Source organism: Mustela nigripes, chromosome 2 (assembly GCF_022355385.1).
Source record: "Mustela nigripes isolate SB6536 chromosome 2, MUSNIG.SB6536, whole genome shotgun sequence".
NCBI lineage: Eukaryota > Metazoa > Chordata > Mammalia > Carnivora > Mustelidae > Mustela > Mustela nigripes.
Genome location: NC_081558.1, coordinates 159,119,806 through 159,139,926, shown reverse-complemented (window position 1 = coordinate 159,139,926; position 20,121 = coordinate 159,119,806). Strand labels below are relative to the sequence as shown.

At 37.2% G+C, this 20,121-nt stretch overlaps 1 protein-coding gene across 4 annotated transcripts in view; it reads left to right on the top strand.

Annotated features, from left to right (window-relative positions):
- Positions 1-20,121, top strand: part of GRAMD1C (GRAM domain containing 1C) — an 88,929-nt gene that overhangs the window by 51,302 nt on the left and 17,506 nt on the right. For 3 of the 4 annotated variants that reach the window (XM_059388119.1, XM_059388120.1, XM_059388121.1), the window contains 4 exons: positions 3,699-3,817; positions 6,733-6,862; positions 10,989-11,151; positions 17,940-18,077. In XM_059388119.1, coding sequence (XP_059244102.1) covers positions 3,699-3,817; positions 6,733-6,862; positions 10,989-11,151; positions 17,940-18,077 — 550 coding nt within the window. Of the gene's footprint in view, positions 1-3,698; positions 3,818-6,732; positions 6,863-7,808; positions 7,846-10,988; positions 11,152-17,939; positions 18,078-20,121 lie in introns of those variants that run through there. The other variant, XM_059388122.1, reaches the window with a different exon arrangement.

The following is a 20,121-nucleotide window of genomic DNA, read 5'->3' as shown; positions in this document are numbered from 1 at the left end:
CATATATGACACTAAAAGTATTTCAAAGGTAGTGTCTTTGAACGATTGAGTTATTAATATGAGCTAATTGCTATTCACAAATGGCTTTTCTGGTGTGGAAGTCAGAAAAGAAATGTGTGGGGGTATCTTTAGGATGAAGGACAGTGGTTCCTTAACTTTCTCTGCTACTAGTGATCCTTTTTATTTTTTCTTTCATGGATACTAATCTTCAAAAGACTTTGCCCACCAAACAAGTGGTGTATACTAAATAATAAAATGTTAGAACATTATTGTTTGTTAGACACACATTATTTACAATGAGAGTTTCTTATCAGCCTTAGATAACTCTTCTAGGCTAACGTAATTCAGACCCAAAGAGCCCTGACAATTACTTAGCTTGAATAACTTTATTGTAGGTAACTGTTTGGATATTTTTGATTTTTTAAAGTACTGATAATATCTGAATTTTCTTCAGCTGCTTTTGTGGAAACCCAGTAGTCTGGTTATGGCAAATTGAAAACTGGTGGTCTAAAGTGTAGAAATTTTGTTCTTATCTCTTTGAGGTTCCATGAAATATACTGAAGGTCATCTAGTGTAATGTAACAAAGATTCCATAGCCACCAGACAGGGAGAAGAAAGGAGGAAGAAGAAAACTAAGAAGTGGCAATTGTCAAAGGGAATATCAGGGAGGAATTTAAGGCATATGTATGTTTAGGCCTCATTAAATCTTCGTCTTTATTTGCTGACTTCAAATCTGACTTAATTTTTTTGACTTAAGTTTTTTACTCCAGTTAGGTGAGTAAACTGTTAAGTGACTTCTGAACAAGTTTTACTTAGGGCATCTGGATGGCTTAGTCAGTTAGGTGGCCAACTCTTGATTTTGGCTCAGGTCATGATCTCAGGGTCCTGGGATAAGCCTTGCCTGGGGGGGGGGGGTCCATGCTCAGAGGGGAGTCTGCTTAAGGATTCTCTCTTTCCCTTTCCCTATGCCTCTCCCCCTACACACATGAGTGTGTGTGCTTGCTTTCTCTAAAATAAAAATAAATAAACCTAAAGAAAAAAAAAAAGCAAGGATTACCTATGTTCTTTATGTATGTATTCTGTATTTGTATTTCCTCATTTTTCCATTTTCCCCATTCATGTCCTTCCTTCAGCTCTGCTGGAGACACTTCTCCAGTGTGTAGCCTTATCTAATACAAATATTACATGTAAATGCACAGTAATATTTCTTGCATTTAGACTTTTATAATATGTTGATTCTATTAGTACTTTAGTACTTAATAAATTATAGCCTGTCATATTTAACTTAAAAAGTCTCCCATGTTTCTTCAACTATATTTAAGTTGTTTGAGAGCAAGGAGCTTAATTTATACATTTTTTTTTATTATTATGTTCAATTAGCCTATACACTATGTCATTAGTTTTAGATGTAGTGTTCAGTGATTCATTAGTTGTGTATAACACCCAGTGCTCATCACCACACGTGCCCTCCTTAATACCATCACCTGTTTACCCCATCCCCCCACCCCCCTCCCTTCTGTAACCCTCAGTTTGGTTCCCAGAGTCCAGAGTCTCTCATGGTTTCTCGTCTTCTTTGATTTCTTTCCATTCACTTTTCCTTCCTTTCCCCTGTGGTCCTCCATGCTATTCCTTATGTTCCACATATGAGTGAAACCATATGATAATTGTCTTTTTCTGCTTGACTTATTTCACTTAGCATAATCCCCTCCAGTTCCATCCATGTCGATGCAAATGGTAGGAATCCATCGTTTCTGATGGCTGAGTAATCTTCCATTGTAGATATGAACCACACCTTCTTTATCCATTCATTTGTTGAAGGACATCTCAGCTCCTTCCAGAGTTTGGCTATTGTGGACATTGCTGCTATGAACATTGGGGTGCATGTGCCCCTCCTTTTTACCACATCTGTATCTTGGGTAAATACCTAGTGGTGCAATTGCTGGGTCATAGGATAGCTCTATTTTTAATGTCTTGAAGAACCTCCATACTGTTCTCCAGAGTGGCTGTACCAGCTTGCATTCCCACCAACAGTGCAAGAGTGTTCCTTTTTCTCCACATCCTCACCAACATTTGTTTTTTCCCATCTTACTAATTTTTGCCATTCTAACTGGTGTAAATAAATCTTTTTAAAAGATTTATTTATTTGAGAGAAAGTCAGGGTTAAGAGAATGAGTGAGGGGAGGGGCAGAGGGAGAAGCAGACTCCCTGTGGAGCAGGGAGCCCGATCTAGAACTCTCTCCCAGGACCCTCGGATCACAACTGGAGCCAAAGGCAGACGCTTAACCAACTGAGCCACCCAGTCACCCTCATTATGGTTTTGATTTGTATTTCCCTGATGGCTAGAGATGTTGAACATTTTTTCATGTGTCTGTTAGCCATTTTTATGTCTTCTTTGGAGAAGTGTCTGTTCATGTCTTCTGCCCATTTCTTGACTGGATTATTTGTGTTTTGGGTGTTGAGTTTGAGAAGTTCTTTATAGATCTTGGATACCAGCCCTTTATCTGTAATGTCATTTGCACAGTATCATCTCCTATTCTGTGGGTTTCCTCTTAGTTCTGTTGACTATTTACTTTGCTGTGGAGAAGCCTTTTATCTTGATGAAGTCTGAAAAGTCCATTTTTGCTTTCTTGTACATTACTTTTGCCCTCCTTAGTCATTTAATGCAGTGATACATGTTTGTTTGGTTCTAAATAAATATTTGTTGGATGAATAAGAGAGAAGAATCTTGCCAACAGTTGCCTCAGGTATTATGTTGCCTCCCTCTACCTTGCTTAATCATGTAATTATATTAGACCTAAAATATTTATAAAAATCAGATCATTGGTTATCATACTATTATTGATTTTGTTTTGCTATGTAATGCACGAGTTTTTGGTATTAGATGATTTTAACTCTGATATGATACCTACAAAGAACAAGTTGGATTTTGTTAAAAGTAAATCAGAGAAAATACCCTGAATTCTAGCCTGTTGCCTTTCCTTTTATATTTTAGGAAAGTATAACTTAAAGTTTACTGATATACCAGGTTTTTTTTTTTTTAATATTTTATTTATTTATTTGGCAGAGCACAAGCAGGGGGAGCAGCAGGCAGAGAGAGAGGGAGAGGGGAAGGAGAAGCAGGCTACCTGCTGAGCAAAGAGCCCAATGCAGGGCTGGATCCCAGGACCTTGGGATTATGACCTGAGCCAAAGGCAGATGCTCAGTTGAGCTACCCAGGCACCCCTGATATATAAGGTTTTTTAAATGGTTGAAATATTCAGATACATTACGGGTTAAGAGGATGATTCTGAATTGATGATTCGAACTCTCAGTGTTGACCCAGTGGTCACAGCAGAGGGTTGGATTATAGAATTTAAATTTCACATTGGTTATTGTCTGATATTGTGAACAAACCATTCTACAAAAAGACCATTTTAAACATCTTACTTCCCATTTACAGTAGTTATTATGTTACACACTTTAAAATCAGCATTTTATCAACTCCCACTATCAATCCTGTTGGATAAGTTTTGTTGACACATTTTTTTTTTTTTTACAGATACAGAAAACTGACATCTAGAAAGGTCAAATAACTACCAAAGTTACACATTTAGAATCTGCACAACAGATCATTTTGACTTCAGAATTCATGTTTTGAATCACTGTGTTATCCTAGCCTATCTTTTCCAATACTCAGTGTAATTTTTCTGTCCTTTTAGAACTTGACCAGACAGGAATTCTGGCAGCTGCTCCAGCAGAACTATGGCAATGAGCTAGGCTTAAATGCTGAAGAGATGGAAAACTTGTCTCTGTCGATCGAGGATAATGCACAGCCAAGGTAGAGCAAAATGTTTTGAAATTTCACGATTTATTAATCATGAATTCTAGCAGAATTATTTTAGACTTTACTAATTTAGAATTTCTATTAATTCACCCTTGGGTAGAATTTGCCTCTTTGTTCTCTGTAGTGGAATGCAGTGAAAGGCGAGGACAGTGAGTAGTAGTGCTAAATTGCAAAAGCAAATATAGGACATATAAGGAAATGTCAATTTTGTAACTGTGTCATTTAGGAATACTTAAAGTGTGGTTTTAGTAAAGCTTTTTCTTAAGGATCTGGAGAAGTACCTAGTGACATCTCTGATCTTACAGATAACAATAAAATAAATTAGCTGGTAGATATTTTGAGGGATACAAAGATAATATGATGTTTCCTTGAGAAAACCCTAGTGTGGTGTTTGACATGTAGTTGGTACTCAATAAATATTGAGTGCATTAATGAAAGGGACTGATGGTACTGTGGGGAATGCAAATGATTATAATACGAGGTTGAAAATAATAAAGGCCAAGAGTAGCAATAGATAATGTGATAAAGAAATTCAGAGATGAGAGAGGTAATTTTTGACAGGTGGGTATCCACTGGGAAGAGTGGACATTTTTATTAGCCTGTGCAAATAAAAGTACATTTTGTCCAATGGTAATTGAGGCCATAGCAGTAAAAACAACTAGGGATAATACATTAAAATTCTATAGTAGACATTATAAGTGAGAGAAGCAAATGAACGGAGCAAGTCACCGAAGACCACATATCGTATGATTCCATTTGTATGAGATGGAATCCAGAATGAGTAGAGCTATAGGGACAGAAAGATTAGTAGTTGCCAGAGGCTGGGAGGAAGGGGGAATGGGGAGTGATTGCTAATGGGTACAGGATTTCTTTTTGGGGATGAACATATTCTAAAACTAGACAGTGGTGATCATGATTGTGCAACTCTGTAACCACTGTATTGTACACTTTAAATGGGTGAATTTTATGGTACATGAATTATATCTTAATCAAACTCTTACTTAAACATTCTATAGCAAATAAATCTTAATATAGAAAGCTTTCAGAAGTCCACCATGTACACAATTTTTCCTTTATTTAGGTAGCCTTCTAGTTATGCTGATCTTCTTTATACCATTTCAGCTCAGCATCAATATTTTAGTCTTTTTTTTAATGTGGTTGCACATGCATATTTTATTAGTCTTCTGTAAAGTTAAAAATTTCCATTGTACTCTTCTTGTAAAGTTTACTAGTCTCTCTTAGGTCTTGGAGCTGTGTAGAAAGACAATTGACATAATGCAGAGATCCTTGGATTATGATGGAGAAGATCTGGGTTCTAGTCTGGACTTGGCCACCAAGTAGCTGCGCTACCTCAAACCAATCTTCTCGTCTTTTTGATCCTCACTTGACTCATCTCTGAAATTAGGCAGTTCAACTCGATGAGCTCCAGGGTCCCTGCCAACTCAAGGAGTTTCTAGTCTTTAAAGAAGAAGAGACTGAATATTTTTGAGTGGATTCTTTATATCCTCTAAGGTTCAGCTTTTTGAAGTCACCAGAGAGGCTGCTGTTGTCTTCTGGGGATTGAGTGCTTTCTCAGAGACTTTGTAGCCAGATCCTCATCCCCCTTTTCCTTTTCCCTTTCTTCCCACTTCCTGAAAGAAGTGTATCTGTCTCAAACCTTTATTTCCTCAGCTATTCTGTCTTCATCTTCATTTTCATTTTCTCTATCACTATCCCTCCTTTTTCCTTTCTGGATTTCTCCGCAGTTCACTCCCTTCTGTAAAATCCTTACATGCAGATACTCATTTGCTGAACTAGTCTCCAAGGGGCCATTTTTCTTGTTGGGTCCCCTCAACCTTGCCATTTTGCCTGGCCAAGAGTGACTTGGTGGCAGATCTAAGTGTTATTTGGGTGGGATAGAATAGGGGTGTTCCTCGGGAAGACATGGCTGAAGATGTTAGGCTGCTACTTTATTTTAGAAGAGCTTTAAGTCTCTATGTAAGCAAAGATTTCATTGGAATAATTGCTTAGTAAGTTTGAGACTTAGACATTAGATCAGTTGTACTCCTTTTATGTTTCTTAGATTTTCCTTTCTTTCTTTTTTTTTTTTTAAAGATTTTATTTATTTATTTGACAGAGAGAGATCACAAGCAGGCAGAGAGGCAGGCAGAGAGAGAGGAGGAAGCAGGTTCCCCGCTGAGCAGAGAGCCCTGATGCGATGTGGGGCTCCATCTCAGGACTCTGAGATCATGACCTGAGCTGAAGGCAGCGGCTTAACCCACTGAGCCACCCAGGCGCCCCAGATTTTCCTTTCTTTATGCTCTTCCCTAATTGAGGAAAAGTAGGTCTCAGCACATTTGTTAGAGTCACGTTCCTAGGGCCATATGAAAGCTGTTCCTTAAACTTTATTCTTAGGAAGGAGAAGAGCAAGAAGATGGGCATGGACTGATTGATGGGGTCTGTGCTCAGATATTGGGAGCTCCCCCTTCTGGGAGGGACTCACCACCTCAGCTGGAAGTGAATCAGAAGGAAGGAGATCTGAAACTACGTTCTGGAGTTGACTGGCATCCAACTCAGACCCCTGCCCTGCACCTTTCAAAGCTTTGTGGTGGTTCATAACTGAAATTTAAACAAGCTATAATATTCATTGTATTAACTGTTGTTACAGCTGCTTTACTTGGTTAATTTTTTAATGGTTTCTGAAATTTATCAAATCCCATGTGAGCATATTTTGTTTTTAGAAATAAAGTCAACCTGCATGTGATTTAAGAAGATGGCCTTGTTATAAGTAGGGCTTATTTGTTACATTACAAACACCCATTTGTTGTCAAAATGCTTTATAATAGCAAAGGACCTCAGTGGGGAGACTGAATCACTTATTTGTGTGGAATTGACCTCGATTATGTTCTATAATGATGTGTTTCTTACAGAAGTCCAGGAAGAAGTAGCTTGGATGACTGTGGCGAGAGAGATGAAAAATTTTCCAAGTCCATCAGTTTTACCCGAGAATCAGTTAATCGGGTTTCAGAAGCAGAGTCAATTGATGGAAATCCACCAAAGGTTAGTGCACGATATCCCTTTTAAAATATATCTGATGCTGCCATGTGTTAATCATAATGCAAGATCAAGTAAAAATATACTATACAAAATGTTTAAAAATTTAAGGTGTCAGGCTGCTCCTTTGTCTTAGGAGAAAGGTTTTAAGTCTATAAGTAGCAGAGATTATAAGGGAATAATGTGTGGTTTTGTTCAGAGCTGGATATGGTGCATAACTACTAGTCAGTTTCCTGAGCATTAGTTTCCAAGGGGGATAGATGTCATTAAAAATATAATAAGGTAGAGTATTTTTGTAGTTAGCAGATTTTTCAGATTAAGTGGTAGGAAAAATCTCTTTTGAAAGGGAAGATGAGAACCCTGTGCCACATGCTTGAATAACAGGAGGTGCTTCTTAAGTTGACTCTGAAAGCAGGCACATCAGGTTAATTCACGTTACTTAGCTTCTTCTTTTATTTTTTCAAGTATCATTATAAGCACATTGCTTTCTTTTTTTTAATTTCAATGAATTTCTATCATTTTAGTCATTATTTATTTTTTTAAATGCTCATTTTGTCTCCTCTGCCAATGGGAGCCCCTTCAGGTTGGCTGCTTTTTTAAATTTTTTTAAAGATTTTATTTATTTGACACAGAGAGAGAGAGATCACAAGTAGGCAGAGAGGCAGGCAGAGAGAGGGAGTGGGGGGAGCAGGCTCCCCGCTGAGCAGAGAACCCAATGTGGGGCTCGATTCCAGAACCCTGAGATCATGACCTGAGCTGAAGGCAGAAGCTTAACCCACTGAGCCACACAGGTGCCCTTGCTTTGTTTTTTTGAAATGATCAGTAATCTTTGATGGCTTCCTTTCTTTCTATCACAATAATGTAACCTAGGCACACTTTGTACACTTACTGTCCCAGACTCAGTATCAGCCATTTTCCTAATGGGCCACAGTTCTTCATGAAGGATGGTATTTGGAGACCACATTCTGAGTGCTGAGAGGGCTCCTATGGTAAGGATTTCGTTCTGCTGATTGTGGATGCAAATCTGGGCTGCACCAGAATTTCTTGGTTTAAAGCAGAGAGTTGCTTTCAAATCCTGCCTCTGCCACTTGCTACCTGAATGCCGTTAAAGAAGTCAACTTAATTACTTCACATTTCTATGCTTTTGTTTTCTCAGTTATAAGATGAAGACAGTAATACCCCATAGGGTTTTTGTTTTTTGTTTTTTTATAAGATTTTATTTATTTATTTGACAGACAGATCACAAGTAGGCAGAGAGGCAGGCAGAGAGAGAGGAGGAAGCAGGCTCCCCGCTGAGCAGAGAGCCCGATGCGGGGCTCGATCCCAGGACCCTGGGATCACGACCTGAGCTGAAGGCAGAGGCTTTAATCCACTGAGCCACCCAGGCGCCCCGGGTTTTTTTTTTAATAAGGATTAAATGAATTAATATATGTGAAAGTGCTTTGAACTATCCCTAATACACATTAAGTATTCAATAACCATAAGCTGTTATTTCAAGGTGAATCTGCATGTAGCCAGTGAGGGCCTTTTTCTATCTTCTCACTTGGAGCCAACCAGCATCTGTGAATAAGTGTCGGGAAAACATTGAAACAGAATATGTAAAGTCCATCAAGTTATAAGCTTGTTTCAGGCAACTGACATGCATCTATCCCAGTCTGAATTTGTATTGTGGATTTCTTGCAAAACTATTCATCTAGAGACCCTTAGGAACTTACTACCGATATATGGGAAGTGATTCTGGGTGCTAATCTCTTTATATGTTCTCGTGGAGAAAGCCAAACCACTCAATTTTAGAGAGGTAACAGGATAGGACATTTCTTGCAATCTCCTGATCCTTTTACAAAAGCCTGACTTTGAGGACTGGATTCTCAAAACTAGTAATCTTGAGTCTTTCTTACTACCTACTGCCTTGATATTGTCTTCTGTACCTGGTTCTTAGAATAGTTAATCCTTTGGGTCTTGCTTCTAGTTTTGTCCCTGAAGGATGTCATATTTCCTTTAAGGAAAGAGAGTGGAATATAGAGGAAGGTGTTAATATTTTAAGATTGACCATACGTTCATTGATGTTTCCTATAGATGTCTTCAGGTTATAGAATACAAGTAACATGGAAGTTCACTCCTTTTTTTAAAAGGGTTTTTTTTTTTTAAGATTTTATTTATTTGACAGATGGAGATCACAAGTAGGCAGAGAGGCAGGCAGAGAGAGAGGAAGAAGCAGGCTCCCCGCTGAGCAGAGAGCCTGTAGCGGGGCTTGATCCAGGACCCTGAGATCATGACCTGAGCCGAAGGCAGAGGCTTTAACCCACTGAGCCACCCAGGCGTCCCTTTTTAAAAGATTTTATTTATTTATTTGACAAAGAGAGACACAGTGAGAGGAACACAAGGAGGGGGAGTGGGAGAGAGGGAAGCAGACTTCCTGCTGAGTAGGGGGTCTGATGCAGGGCTTGATCCCAGGACCTGAGCCCAAGGCAGATGCTTTAAGGACTTAGCCACCCAGGCACCCCCAACTCCTTTTTTTTTTCATTCAAGAACAGTATAATGAAATTCTCAGAGGTCAGAAAATATCATATGTCACTTACTTCATGTCATTTTTATTTCCTAGAAAGTTGGAAATAACAAAAAGTGAAAATTATATTTTATTTATTTATTTTTAAAAATATTTTATTTATTTATTTGACAGAGAGAGAGATCACAAGTAGTCAGAGAGGCAGGCAGAGAGAGAGAGGGCGAAGCAGGCTCCCTGCTAAGCAGAGAGCCTGATGCGGGGCTCGATCCCAGGACCCTGAGATCATGACCCGAGCCGTAGGCAGAGGCTTTAACCGACTGAGCCACCCAGGTGCCCTGAAAATAGTATTTTTAAAACATTTTAAGATGAAATATAGCTTCCTTAAGTTATAAAATTAATATTCTTTGAAAAATCCAGGAAATACAAAAAAGAATACAAAGAAATAAAAATTGTGTAGCTACCAACCACTCAAAAATAGTGGCTTACTTTTCCTGAAATTATCTGTTTATATTCTTTATAATAGGAGCCATATCTCAATTACAAACAACAGGAGAAATATGTATGGAAGGTTACTGTGTTTAGCATCTGCTGAAGAGGTTCTGGGTCAGCTAGTAAGCATGTTGCTTTGTAGTGTGGAACTCCCAAATAAATCAAGACTTAATTTTGGCAGTAATCTGTGCTTAGAGAGTCAGTCCTTTGACTAGGGTAGTATAATCCTTTCATTAATTGTATCTTGGGTCCCAGTTGTTATTCTGCTCTCTGAGTGGCTGATAGAAACCTGTTTCCTCCTTGGAGCCTAGTGCTGCTCAAAGATCTCATGGGGCAGGTTAGAAATAATGTTCTCTTTCATCTGTTTACACACAGATAATGCAAGAAGGTACTTTGCTGTATAGTTTGTATTTTTATACTGTTTTATTAAACCCAATTATAATATAGTCCTACTTGAATAATAACATAGCAATAGCATTCAGACTTTAATGCCTAATATTAAATTTATTATAGAAATGATGTGTCTTGATTAAACCACCCCAGAAAGTACAGATAGTATCAATATGGAATATCTTTTAATGCCCAATTCCTTAATCCCTTAACAGCAAAGCCAACTGTGTTCTTTCAAGTTTGCTATGAAATTAATGTTTCCTATTAATTCAGTCTCCTCTACTGTACTCTTATGTGACTTTTATCTTTCTATTTTCTTTCCCTTTTCTCTGTAGTTACAGGTCTTGAGAATGGGGGAGTTCTCTTCCTTGAGATGATGGGGCAGGTATTGTCTGGGAACTCTAATTGGATTTGTTTCCTCTCCCTTACCTACCCCAAAGAACCTGCTCTTCCATTATTTTTGTCCTCTGCTACCTTTTCCCTTCTGCTTAATTGATTCACATGATGTTAACTGTGAGTTCTTTTTATATGATGTTCTTCATAAATTTATTGTTCATTACTATGTAAGTATATTATAAGATAATATATTACTAGTTATCAATATTTTATGGACTATATTGGAAGTGTGATGTAAAAATAACATATTTTCCAAAGAGCTGCATTTCAAAGCATTTTTGTTTTTAAAGATTCCTCCTTAAAAATCTAAGCCAATGATCTGTTTTTTAAATTGGATTATTTGCCTTTTAGGGGCTAGAGAAAGAGGAACCCCAAAATGAGAAACAGTGGAAAAAGAGTCCTTTACTAACTTCAGAAAAGAGATTAAGCAGAGTACCATCAAAATCACTGGACTTGAATAAAAATGAATATCTTTCTCTGGATAAAAGCAGCACCTCAGATTCTGTTGATGAAGGTAGAGAATTTCTTACAAATTTTAATAAAATTTCAGTTGTGTCTTTTAGTGTTTATATTTGTATTGGGTGAGTACAGAATGAGGATTTAGTTGTATTAGACACATTCTCACTCTATAAAGAACCAAAGGAAAGGTGGAAGTTAATAGAAAATAGGGGAAAGAAGTTGCTAGGTCTAACCTATCTCCACTTTTCAGAAGGTTGGAATTTAGAGATCTCCATCACATGTAACTTTTAGAATTTTAGGCCTTGAGTCAATGAAGATGACACAGTAGCAACGGAAAAGCAAATCTAAGTAAAAACCTGCATTGTGTTCTAGACACCATAATTGGACTTTACTTTCACTACTGACAAAAAAGAAAAAAGGAAGGAAAAAAAGAGAGAGATACAAAAGTAGAGAATTGTTTAAAAGAAACTTCATAAGAAATCATGGTCTCTCTGCCTTCTCTAAGTTAATAGCTGGGGCTTATCATACTTATTAAGTGTGCATTTTAAGGAACCTTTTTTTTGTTTGTTTGTTTTTAAACTGTTAAATTGTTGACACATCTGAAGTCCGTGAAGTGGGGAGACATGGGGAAAGATACAGAAGAGTGACTACTTTCCAATTTCAGGAAAGAGAACAATGCCAGTGGATTTTGCTCTGTCCATTTTCTGACCAGCAATGCTCAGGATATTAACAATGGGGACATTGTAGTGGTTTGGATCTATGGGATATGATTGCATTTGCTAGTCCAGCTACAGCACAGATGAGACTTGGTGTGGGAACCCCTGAAGCTTTTATTATAGTGAAAACCAAATCCATGAAGAGCAAAACTGAATCCAAGTCAAATCTAAAATCAAATCCAAATCTAAAAGCAAACCAAGACCAAATCTATGAAAACGAAATCGGAATCAACTTTGGTTTGGGAACACTGTATCAAGGATCTTTAATGAAAACTAAATCTATTGCTTTTAAATACATAAATAAAAATTCAGTAGTTTCTAAACATCACAGAATGCATTAAGAAGACGGTTGTTGAGTTCTTTTGAAAAGATAGTTGAGAGGTTTTTTAAAAAAAAGATTCAGCTCCATGAATGACAAGACTCTCTTAGTGTCCTTACCATTCATGCTTTGGTATGCAGCCCTGTGAATTAGTAATCTGCTTGGCTGAACCTCTGACTTTAGGAAGATCTACTCTGGCACCCAGTGGCCAGATAGGTAAGTGACGCCAAAACAGGGATTTATTTTCCTCCTCTCTTACCTGCTCTTTCATAAGAATGGTCCTTAAAAAGAAGTTTGCTTATTGATCCTATCAAATTAACATTAATGATAAGCTTCATAAAGGATAATACTAAATCTCATATAAGATGCATTCCTATCTAGAAATTAAGATGAGCAGTAGTGTAGCTGCTGTATTGCATGTGAGCCCCGATCCCATTTCATCCCTTACTGGCATCCCTGTAAAGACTGGTTTTACAGCAGTAAGACCTTACATGTAACATTGGGCCTTCTTTTGTGGAGGTTTTCTTTAAGGTGCATGGGATGGCTTCTTTCTTATTAGATTATCATTACATAATACATCAAGTACTTGTATTGTTTTCACTAAGCAGATTCCAAAATCTCAGGCTTATCAGACATATTTAAGTACATATTATAATGAATTTTTTAAAAAAAATTTTCTGGAAGTTGTGAGGTTATGAAGACACTTGAAATCCGTGATCTGAGGAAAATAAGAAAGGTCCAAAGAAGTAAACCATCCCAGGAAATTTGTCTGTGGATTTAAAGGGTAGATGGCAGATTATTTTAAACCCAACATCATTTTATTTAAAATGATAGTATTTTGATCTACCCTTGTGAGCATTCTGCCTGACAAAATGAGAGGATTTCCCTTTTTCCTCTTTTCTGCCACCGATAGATTGTAATCTTTGGGAGGAGGGCACTGGACCATTTTGAAGTAGAGACTCCCTCTAGGCTCATGTATCCCTGAGCGGAATCTGCACAGCAGAGCATCATGGAATATCTCACAGAGGGACCGGAAACAACTAGTTCAGTCCCTTTGATGTGGAGTTTAATTGAAGCCCATATCAGGAAACTTAGCCTAGAATCTGCTTTGACTGGCTTCTTTTTTAAATGTTCTTACTCTATGGTAGGCAGCTTAGAACCCACCAAGATCGAATGGTGCCTTTTTGGGGATATTTCTGTCCTTCTGGAAATATGTTCTGGGCTGCCACCTCCTGAACAAAATGCTAAGCATTGTGTTTTAATCTGTTAAACCATAGACAAACTTAAAAATTTGACATGTAATATTTCACAGAATAAGAGGTAGAACTGTCTTTATCTGGAATGTTGTTGCTGATAATCTTTCTTCAGCTTATTTTTTTTTTAAAGATTTATTTATTTGACAGAGAGAAATCACAAGTAGACAGAGAGGCAGCCAGAGAGAGAGAGAGGGAAGCAGGCTCCCTGCTGAGCAGAGAGCCCGATGCGGGACTCGATCCCAGGACCCTGAGATCATGACCTGAGCCGAAGGCAGCGGCTTAATCCACTGAGCCACCCAGGCGCCCTTTTCTTCAGCTTATTAACTACATTTCCAGTTTTGGGTAGAGGTTCAGAGCCTATGAGAAGGTACTAGGGGTTTCCTGGTAGGTGAAGATGAGTTGACACAGTGTATCCATATCTACCATTATAAGGAAATTATGGCCATATTTTCGGTCATGATAATATTTTTGTTGCTGTTAGGATTTACTTCTTCACCTGCCCTGCTCTCTCATGTCATGGATAGTCTGTAAAACCTTTGCCCCAGGAGGTAGAGCCTTGAGTGGAAGCTGACAAGCTGGCTGATGGCGTGAGACACTTGGGCTGTGTCGTGACAGTTAAGTTTAATTGTATATAGCTAGGATTAGAACGTGGGACAGGATTCCCTAACCAAAATCACATATGTTGAGAATGGAAGCTACATTAGAATAGCAAAATTAGAATCCATGACCTATAGCTGACAGAATAGGATGAACTGGAAAGTCAAGCAAAGAAAAGCAGGAATCAAATATCACGTGATGCTTATTGATTACTAAAGGTGAGGACAAGTAGACCTCTGGAGAAAGCTGAGAAAAAGCCATGAAAATAGTCTAGCACATCAGGGAAGCCGCCATGAGACTAAACCAGGTAACCCTGACATAGTTACCTGAGTCAGGTTTTTGAGCAACACTCTCAAATTGAACTTGGGTTTTCAGATGCAAAGAAAGCCTTCAATTTGAGTCTAGAAGACAGCCGGTCACCAGTTTTTAGAAGTTAGAGGATATAACAAATTGTGTGTCCTTAGTTACTCAAACTCCAAATCATCTGCTGTTCTTGCATATTTATCTTGTACATTTTTCGTGAACCCTTTAAACATCATCAACATATGTTTTTTTTCCTTTATGCCCGTATCCTTCTCATATTTATTTGTCTGTCTCACTCTTCCCATCATTCCCACTGGCCACTTTCAAACTGATAGGTTTAAAGTAGAAATATTTCTTCTTTATTGGAAATAGTAACCTACCACCAGGTTGAGTGGTGTTCCTTTCCCTATTTGATACACTGCTTCCTAGCTTCATACGTTACAGCAATATTATTGGTGATATTACTTGGACAGGAGGCTTTAAAGTACTGTGTATGTCATAAATAAATAATCCCAGGTGGAAATAGTTTATTTCATGTCCTTATTTCTTTGAATTAATTTACATACAAAGGTATTATTAATTTCTAGAGTAGTACCATGAATTCTATTTTGTCAGTCATAATACAGAACAATTTATCTAATAATGGAGTTTAAGTGAAATATTGAAAATATGTTAAAATGACTATATGAGTGTAATTTTCTTTCCTTCATAAATAGAACAAGAAACTTACTTTTGAAAAATTGCAGTTTGAGAACTCCTTAGAGAAATGAATGCTTCTAGGGCTGAGGTGGGGAATACACAAAATGAGGCTGGAGTTTTCTCTGGGGCCAGAAATAAAGAAATGCTAAAAAAAAAAAAAAAAGTATCAAAAGGGCATAGGAGTCAACCTGAAAGAGCTCCTAAAAATAAATAATGATAGCACTGGATTATAACCTAAAGTATAAAATAACTACTCATGAGCCCATACTGTTATAAATGATCGAATAAATATGTAAATGGGGGAGAAAGCACAAGTCTTCCTTACAGAGTTTTAAATAATATACATAGATACTCCCCTTTCTAGGAGGTGGAACTTAGTTCTCTTGAGGGTGGGTTGAACTTAGTGACTCATTTGTAGCAAACAGAACATGGAAAGATGAGCATGGTAACTTTACCATGGAAGAACCTCCCACACGGCACCTTAACCAAGTGATCATGGGTACCGTTATCATAAATCACACTGATAGCCTGGATCCCCTGAATTTGCTAAGAAGGGCACTTCACCTCTGTGGGCATTCTTCCCCAAATCCACAACCCCAGTCTAATCATGAAAAAACAGACAAACCCAAACTGAGGGACAGTCTACAAAATACATGACCAGGGTTCCTCAAGTGTGTAAGGCCATTAAAAAACAAGGAAAGCATGAGGGACTATAACAATTGGAGAAGACAAGAGAGATAAACAATTAAATGCAAAGTGACATTTTGGATTGGATACTTGTACAGAAAAAGGACATTACTGGGAAAGGGTGGGAATAATACCTAGTGTCATTAATTGTAAATCAAAAATCATTCAAGATAAAAAGCTAACAAACATGGTTGTAAAATGATAGTCCTATAAATAAAAATTGATTCGAAGATACTTTTTTTTTTTTTTTTAGCATCCTCAGTATTTATTAAAAATAGTAATTTAAGGGGCATCTGGGTGGCTCAGTGGGTTAAAGCCTCCGCCTTCGGCTCGGGTAATGATCCCAGAGTCCTGGGATCGAGCCCCGCATCGGGCTCTCTGCTCAGCAGGGAGCCTGCTTCCCTCTCTCTCTCTGTCTACTTGTGATCTCTCTCTCTGTCAAATAAATAAATAAAATCTTAAAAAAAAATTAATACTTATATGCCTAGTACATGATATATACAGTTGTTTAAAATTGACATGGTCCCTACTCACATGGAACTTGGACTCTTCTTCAGGAGAGAGGCAATAAACAAGTCAATAAGCCAATAAAGATGTAATTACAAATCAGGATAAGATCTGAGGGAAACGAGCGGGATCAATAGAAGCACCTGTACTAGTTCGCTTTCTTTGTGAATATATGAATTATTTTTACAATGAGCATATATTCTATTTCAGAAAAAGCTATTTCTCAAGCCTAATTGGGTAGTTATCTTGCAAAACCTTAGTGCCTTACCTCGTTTCAGTGATTTATTTCTCTATCAAAAGAGTCATTATTTGAAATTGCCGTGACTAGCTTATGCCTATACATAGTATTGTTGCAGGGAAAAGGTAAATCCGTATCTGCCTGATATCCCTAAGTTCTTTGCACCTGTAGCAAAATAGACACAAATTATTTAATGAGGGAGAAAAAAAACAATACTTGGGATGAAGGAAGAAGAATTGTTCTGATTCTTAGATTACTGCCTTTACTTGACCAGACTGCTTCCCAAGGGCTTAATATTGACTGATGCTCTACACAGCTAATTTTTAGAGCATATCTTGTAATATGAGGAGCTCTTGTCACAATTTTTATTCTGTATTGATGGAGCATGATCTTTGAGATAAATAATCCCAGTCCTGAAATCATTAAAATTTCATATTGGATTGCTTTACTTTATTTCCTTTTTACCAGGCTCTTATTCCTAGCTTTTTTCTTCTCTCTCACTCTCTCTTTTTACCCTTTCCTTTCCTTTTTCCTTCCCTTCCCTACCCTTCCCTTCCCTTTCTTCCCTTTTGTTTCATTTTCTTTTTCCCTTCCTTTCTAAATTAAACTCCTGGCAGTATAAAATAGAGGATAAGTTTGTGTGCCCTGGAGCTGCAGTGAATTCAAGTTCCATTTCAGTTAGTCACTAGTTATGGAGCTCTGGCAATCTGTTCCTCAGTTTTCCTCATCTATATGGTGAGATGATGATACCACCCATCTCCCAGGATGAATGGATACTGTAAGGTGCTTAGTACAGTGCTTGACTTACAGTAAGTACCCTATAAGCAGGGCTATTTTATATACTGTTTCCAGGGAACATGAGGAGAAACAGATATTGTTTCTTTATTGCCACCAATAGTTTTCAACATCATTATCATTATCAGGCTCCCAGAAAAATGTAATATTCCATTATTTAGCTTTGAAGAATACTTTTCTTAGTTCTTTTAATGTATGGTATTGAGAATAGGTTGTGAATATGATGATACTTATCTTGGGGCAGTCAGCTTTAAATCAGGCTGGAAATATTATTCAGCCTTCCAAGTTAGTGAGTGCAACAAGTGTTAGAGCCATTCACGACTTAATATATACCGAATATATGAGCATTTAGAAATAAGACCTGCTAATTGCTGTGGTAGATACATTCCTGTGTGTCCCAGTATTAATCCTATTACTTTTGACTCTTGAGTGATATATTATGGGAGTTTGATATCATTTAAGTTAGGTATTTTTATATCTTTTGGGTTTTGATGACTGAAACATTGATCATGTATAGTTTCATTAGATATATATTATGTATACTTACATACAGTACCTTTGTATATAATGTCAGTTTAGAGTTTTAATAGTGTTTTGGAATGTGCTGATCATTGTAATCACATTTAAAAATCATTTTGTAACAAAACAAACAAAACAAAATCTTGAAATTACCATTCCTTGGTTTCTTCCCCTTCAGTCCTGTGGTTTTTTTGTTTGTTTCCCCAGAAAATATTCCTGAGAAAGATCTTCATGGAAGACTTTATATCAACCGTGTTTTTCATATCAGTGCTGAAAGAATGTTTGAATTGCTCTTCACCAGTTCACGCTTTATGCAGAGATTTGCCAATTCTAGGAATATAATCGGTTGGTCTTGTGTTTATCTAATGATAAATATGGGAGAATTTTGTTATCCTTTAAGAGTTAAGCCTATATTAATGATCTATGTTGTCAGGGGGAAAATAAGGCTTTGATTTTATTTTGGTGATATATAAACTGGTATTTAAGCAGATCCTACCTACAATTAAGATCAAACTCTTTGAAACTAAAACTCCGTTTATTTATTAATGTAGCAGTTCAGTTGGTTGAACCTTATTTAAAAGGATTCCATTGTGGAGCAGTTGGATTCTAGTAAGGTATAAACTTGTATACTCACTTTGCAAAATGGTTTGGCAGTAAGCTGAACATAAAAATTCTCTCTGACTCTGCAATTCTACCAGTAAGTATGTGTTCTTCAGAAATGGATATATGTGTGCTCTGAATGACTTCTACTATAGTGTTCTTGGCAGCATATTTATAATGGTCCCAAACCAAAACAGCCCAAATATCCACCAGTTACCAGAATGGGTAAACAAATTGTGTGTGTTTACAAAAAAGAATACTATATAGCAATGAAAAAAAGCAAACTCCTGCTGCTTTTAACAGTATTCGTAAATCTCACAGATTTAATGTTAAGCTAGAGAAGCCAGACACAAAAGAGTACATACTATGGTTTCTTAATATAAAGTTCAAAACAGGTAAAACTAATTTATGGTCACAGAATCAGCATAGTATTTACTGTGTGGAGTGTTGGGTGGGTAGAGAGTGGGAGGGAACTTCTGGGATGTTGGTAAAATCTATCTTGATCTGGGTGATGGTACACAGGTGTGTTTTCTTTGTGCAAATTCATGGAGCTATACTCTTTGATTGCAGTGACTATGGTATATCTCAATGAAAATACAAAAGATTCTAGCTAAGTAATTATTTATACTTATAAAAAGGATTCTAGGGCACCTGGGTGTCTCAGTGGGTTAAAGCCTCTGCGTTCAGCCCAGGTCATGATCCCAGCATCCTGGGATCGAGTCCCGCATCAGGCTTTCAGTTCATCAGGGAGACTGCTTCCCTCTCTCTCTCTGCCTGCCTCTCTGCCTACTTGTAATCTTTGTCTATCAAATAAAGTAAATAAATTAAAAAAAATTAAAAAGGATTCTATGTGTTAAAAGTTCTATTTTGGTAAACATCTCGAATAAGCTTATAGTTCGTTTGAAACTGATTTTATCCTAAATATTCCAGAATATTTTATAAACTTTGGGAGCACATGGTTTAGCTTGCTATAATTTTATATAGCAAACAGTAGCAGCAGAGATTCATATAAGTTGAGTCATTTGATATAGTCAAAGAGAAAGTTATTCTACAGTCAATTTAAATATAGTTCATAATTAAGCCACTTTTTATTTTATTTATTTATTTATTTATTTATTTAAAGATTGTATTGATTTATTTTACAGAGAGAAATCACAAGTAGTCGGAGAGGCAGAGAGAGAGAGAGAGAGAGAGGGAAGCAGGCTCCCTGCTGAGCAGAGAGCCCGATGCAGGACTCGATCCCAGGACCCTGAGATCATGACCCGAGCCAAAGGCAGCGGCTTAGCCCACTGAGCCACCCAGGCGCCCCCACTTTTTAAACCATTAAATATTATTGCTTTATGTGCAACTCCTATGTAAATATAATTATATTTGTAGATTATATCATTGATAGCTTTTGAGCCCTGTGATTATATTAAGAATTTCATGTTTAAAAAAATCATTTTTTCCCCCATTCTTTTAGTTTTAAGAATGCAGAATATTTGGGGGATACAAATTTTCTTCTTCCCTCAGTAGCTTATATTTGATATATCTCTTCTGAATCTATTTTGTATTTTCTTGCTATTCTTACCTGTCTAGAGAACTTGATATTTCAGAAGAGTTGGATATGTTATTTTTCTTAATATTCTAAGATGATGCCTGTTGATAATTGCATTGCCATTTTAATGGCTCAAAGTGCCATGAGGAACTAACTGGAACGAAATGAAATTTGTTTTTTTTTTTTTCTCTTTCTCTTCTTTCCTTTTAAAAAAATAGATCTTATTTATTTATTTGAGAGAGAGAGAGAGAG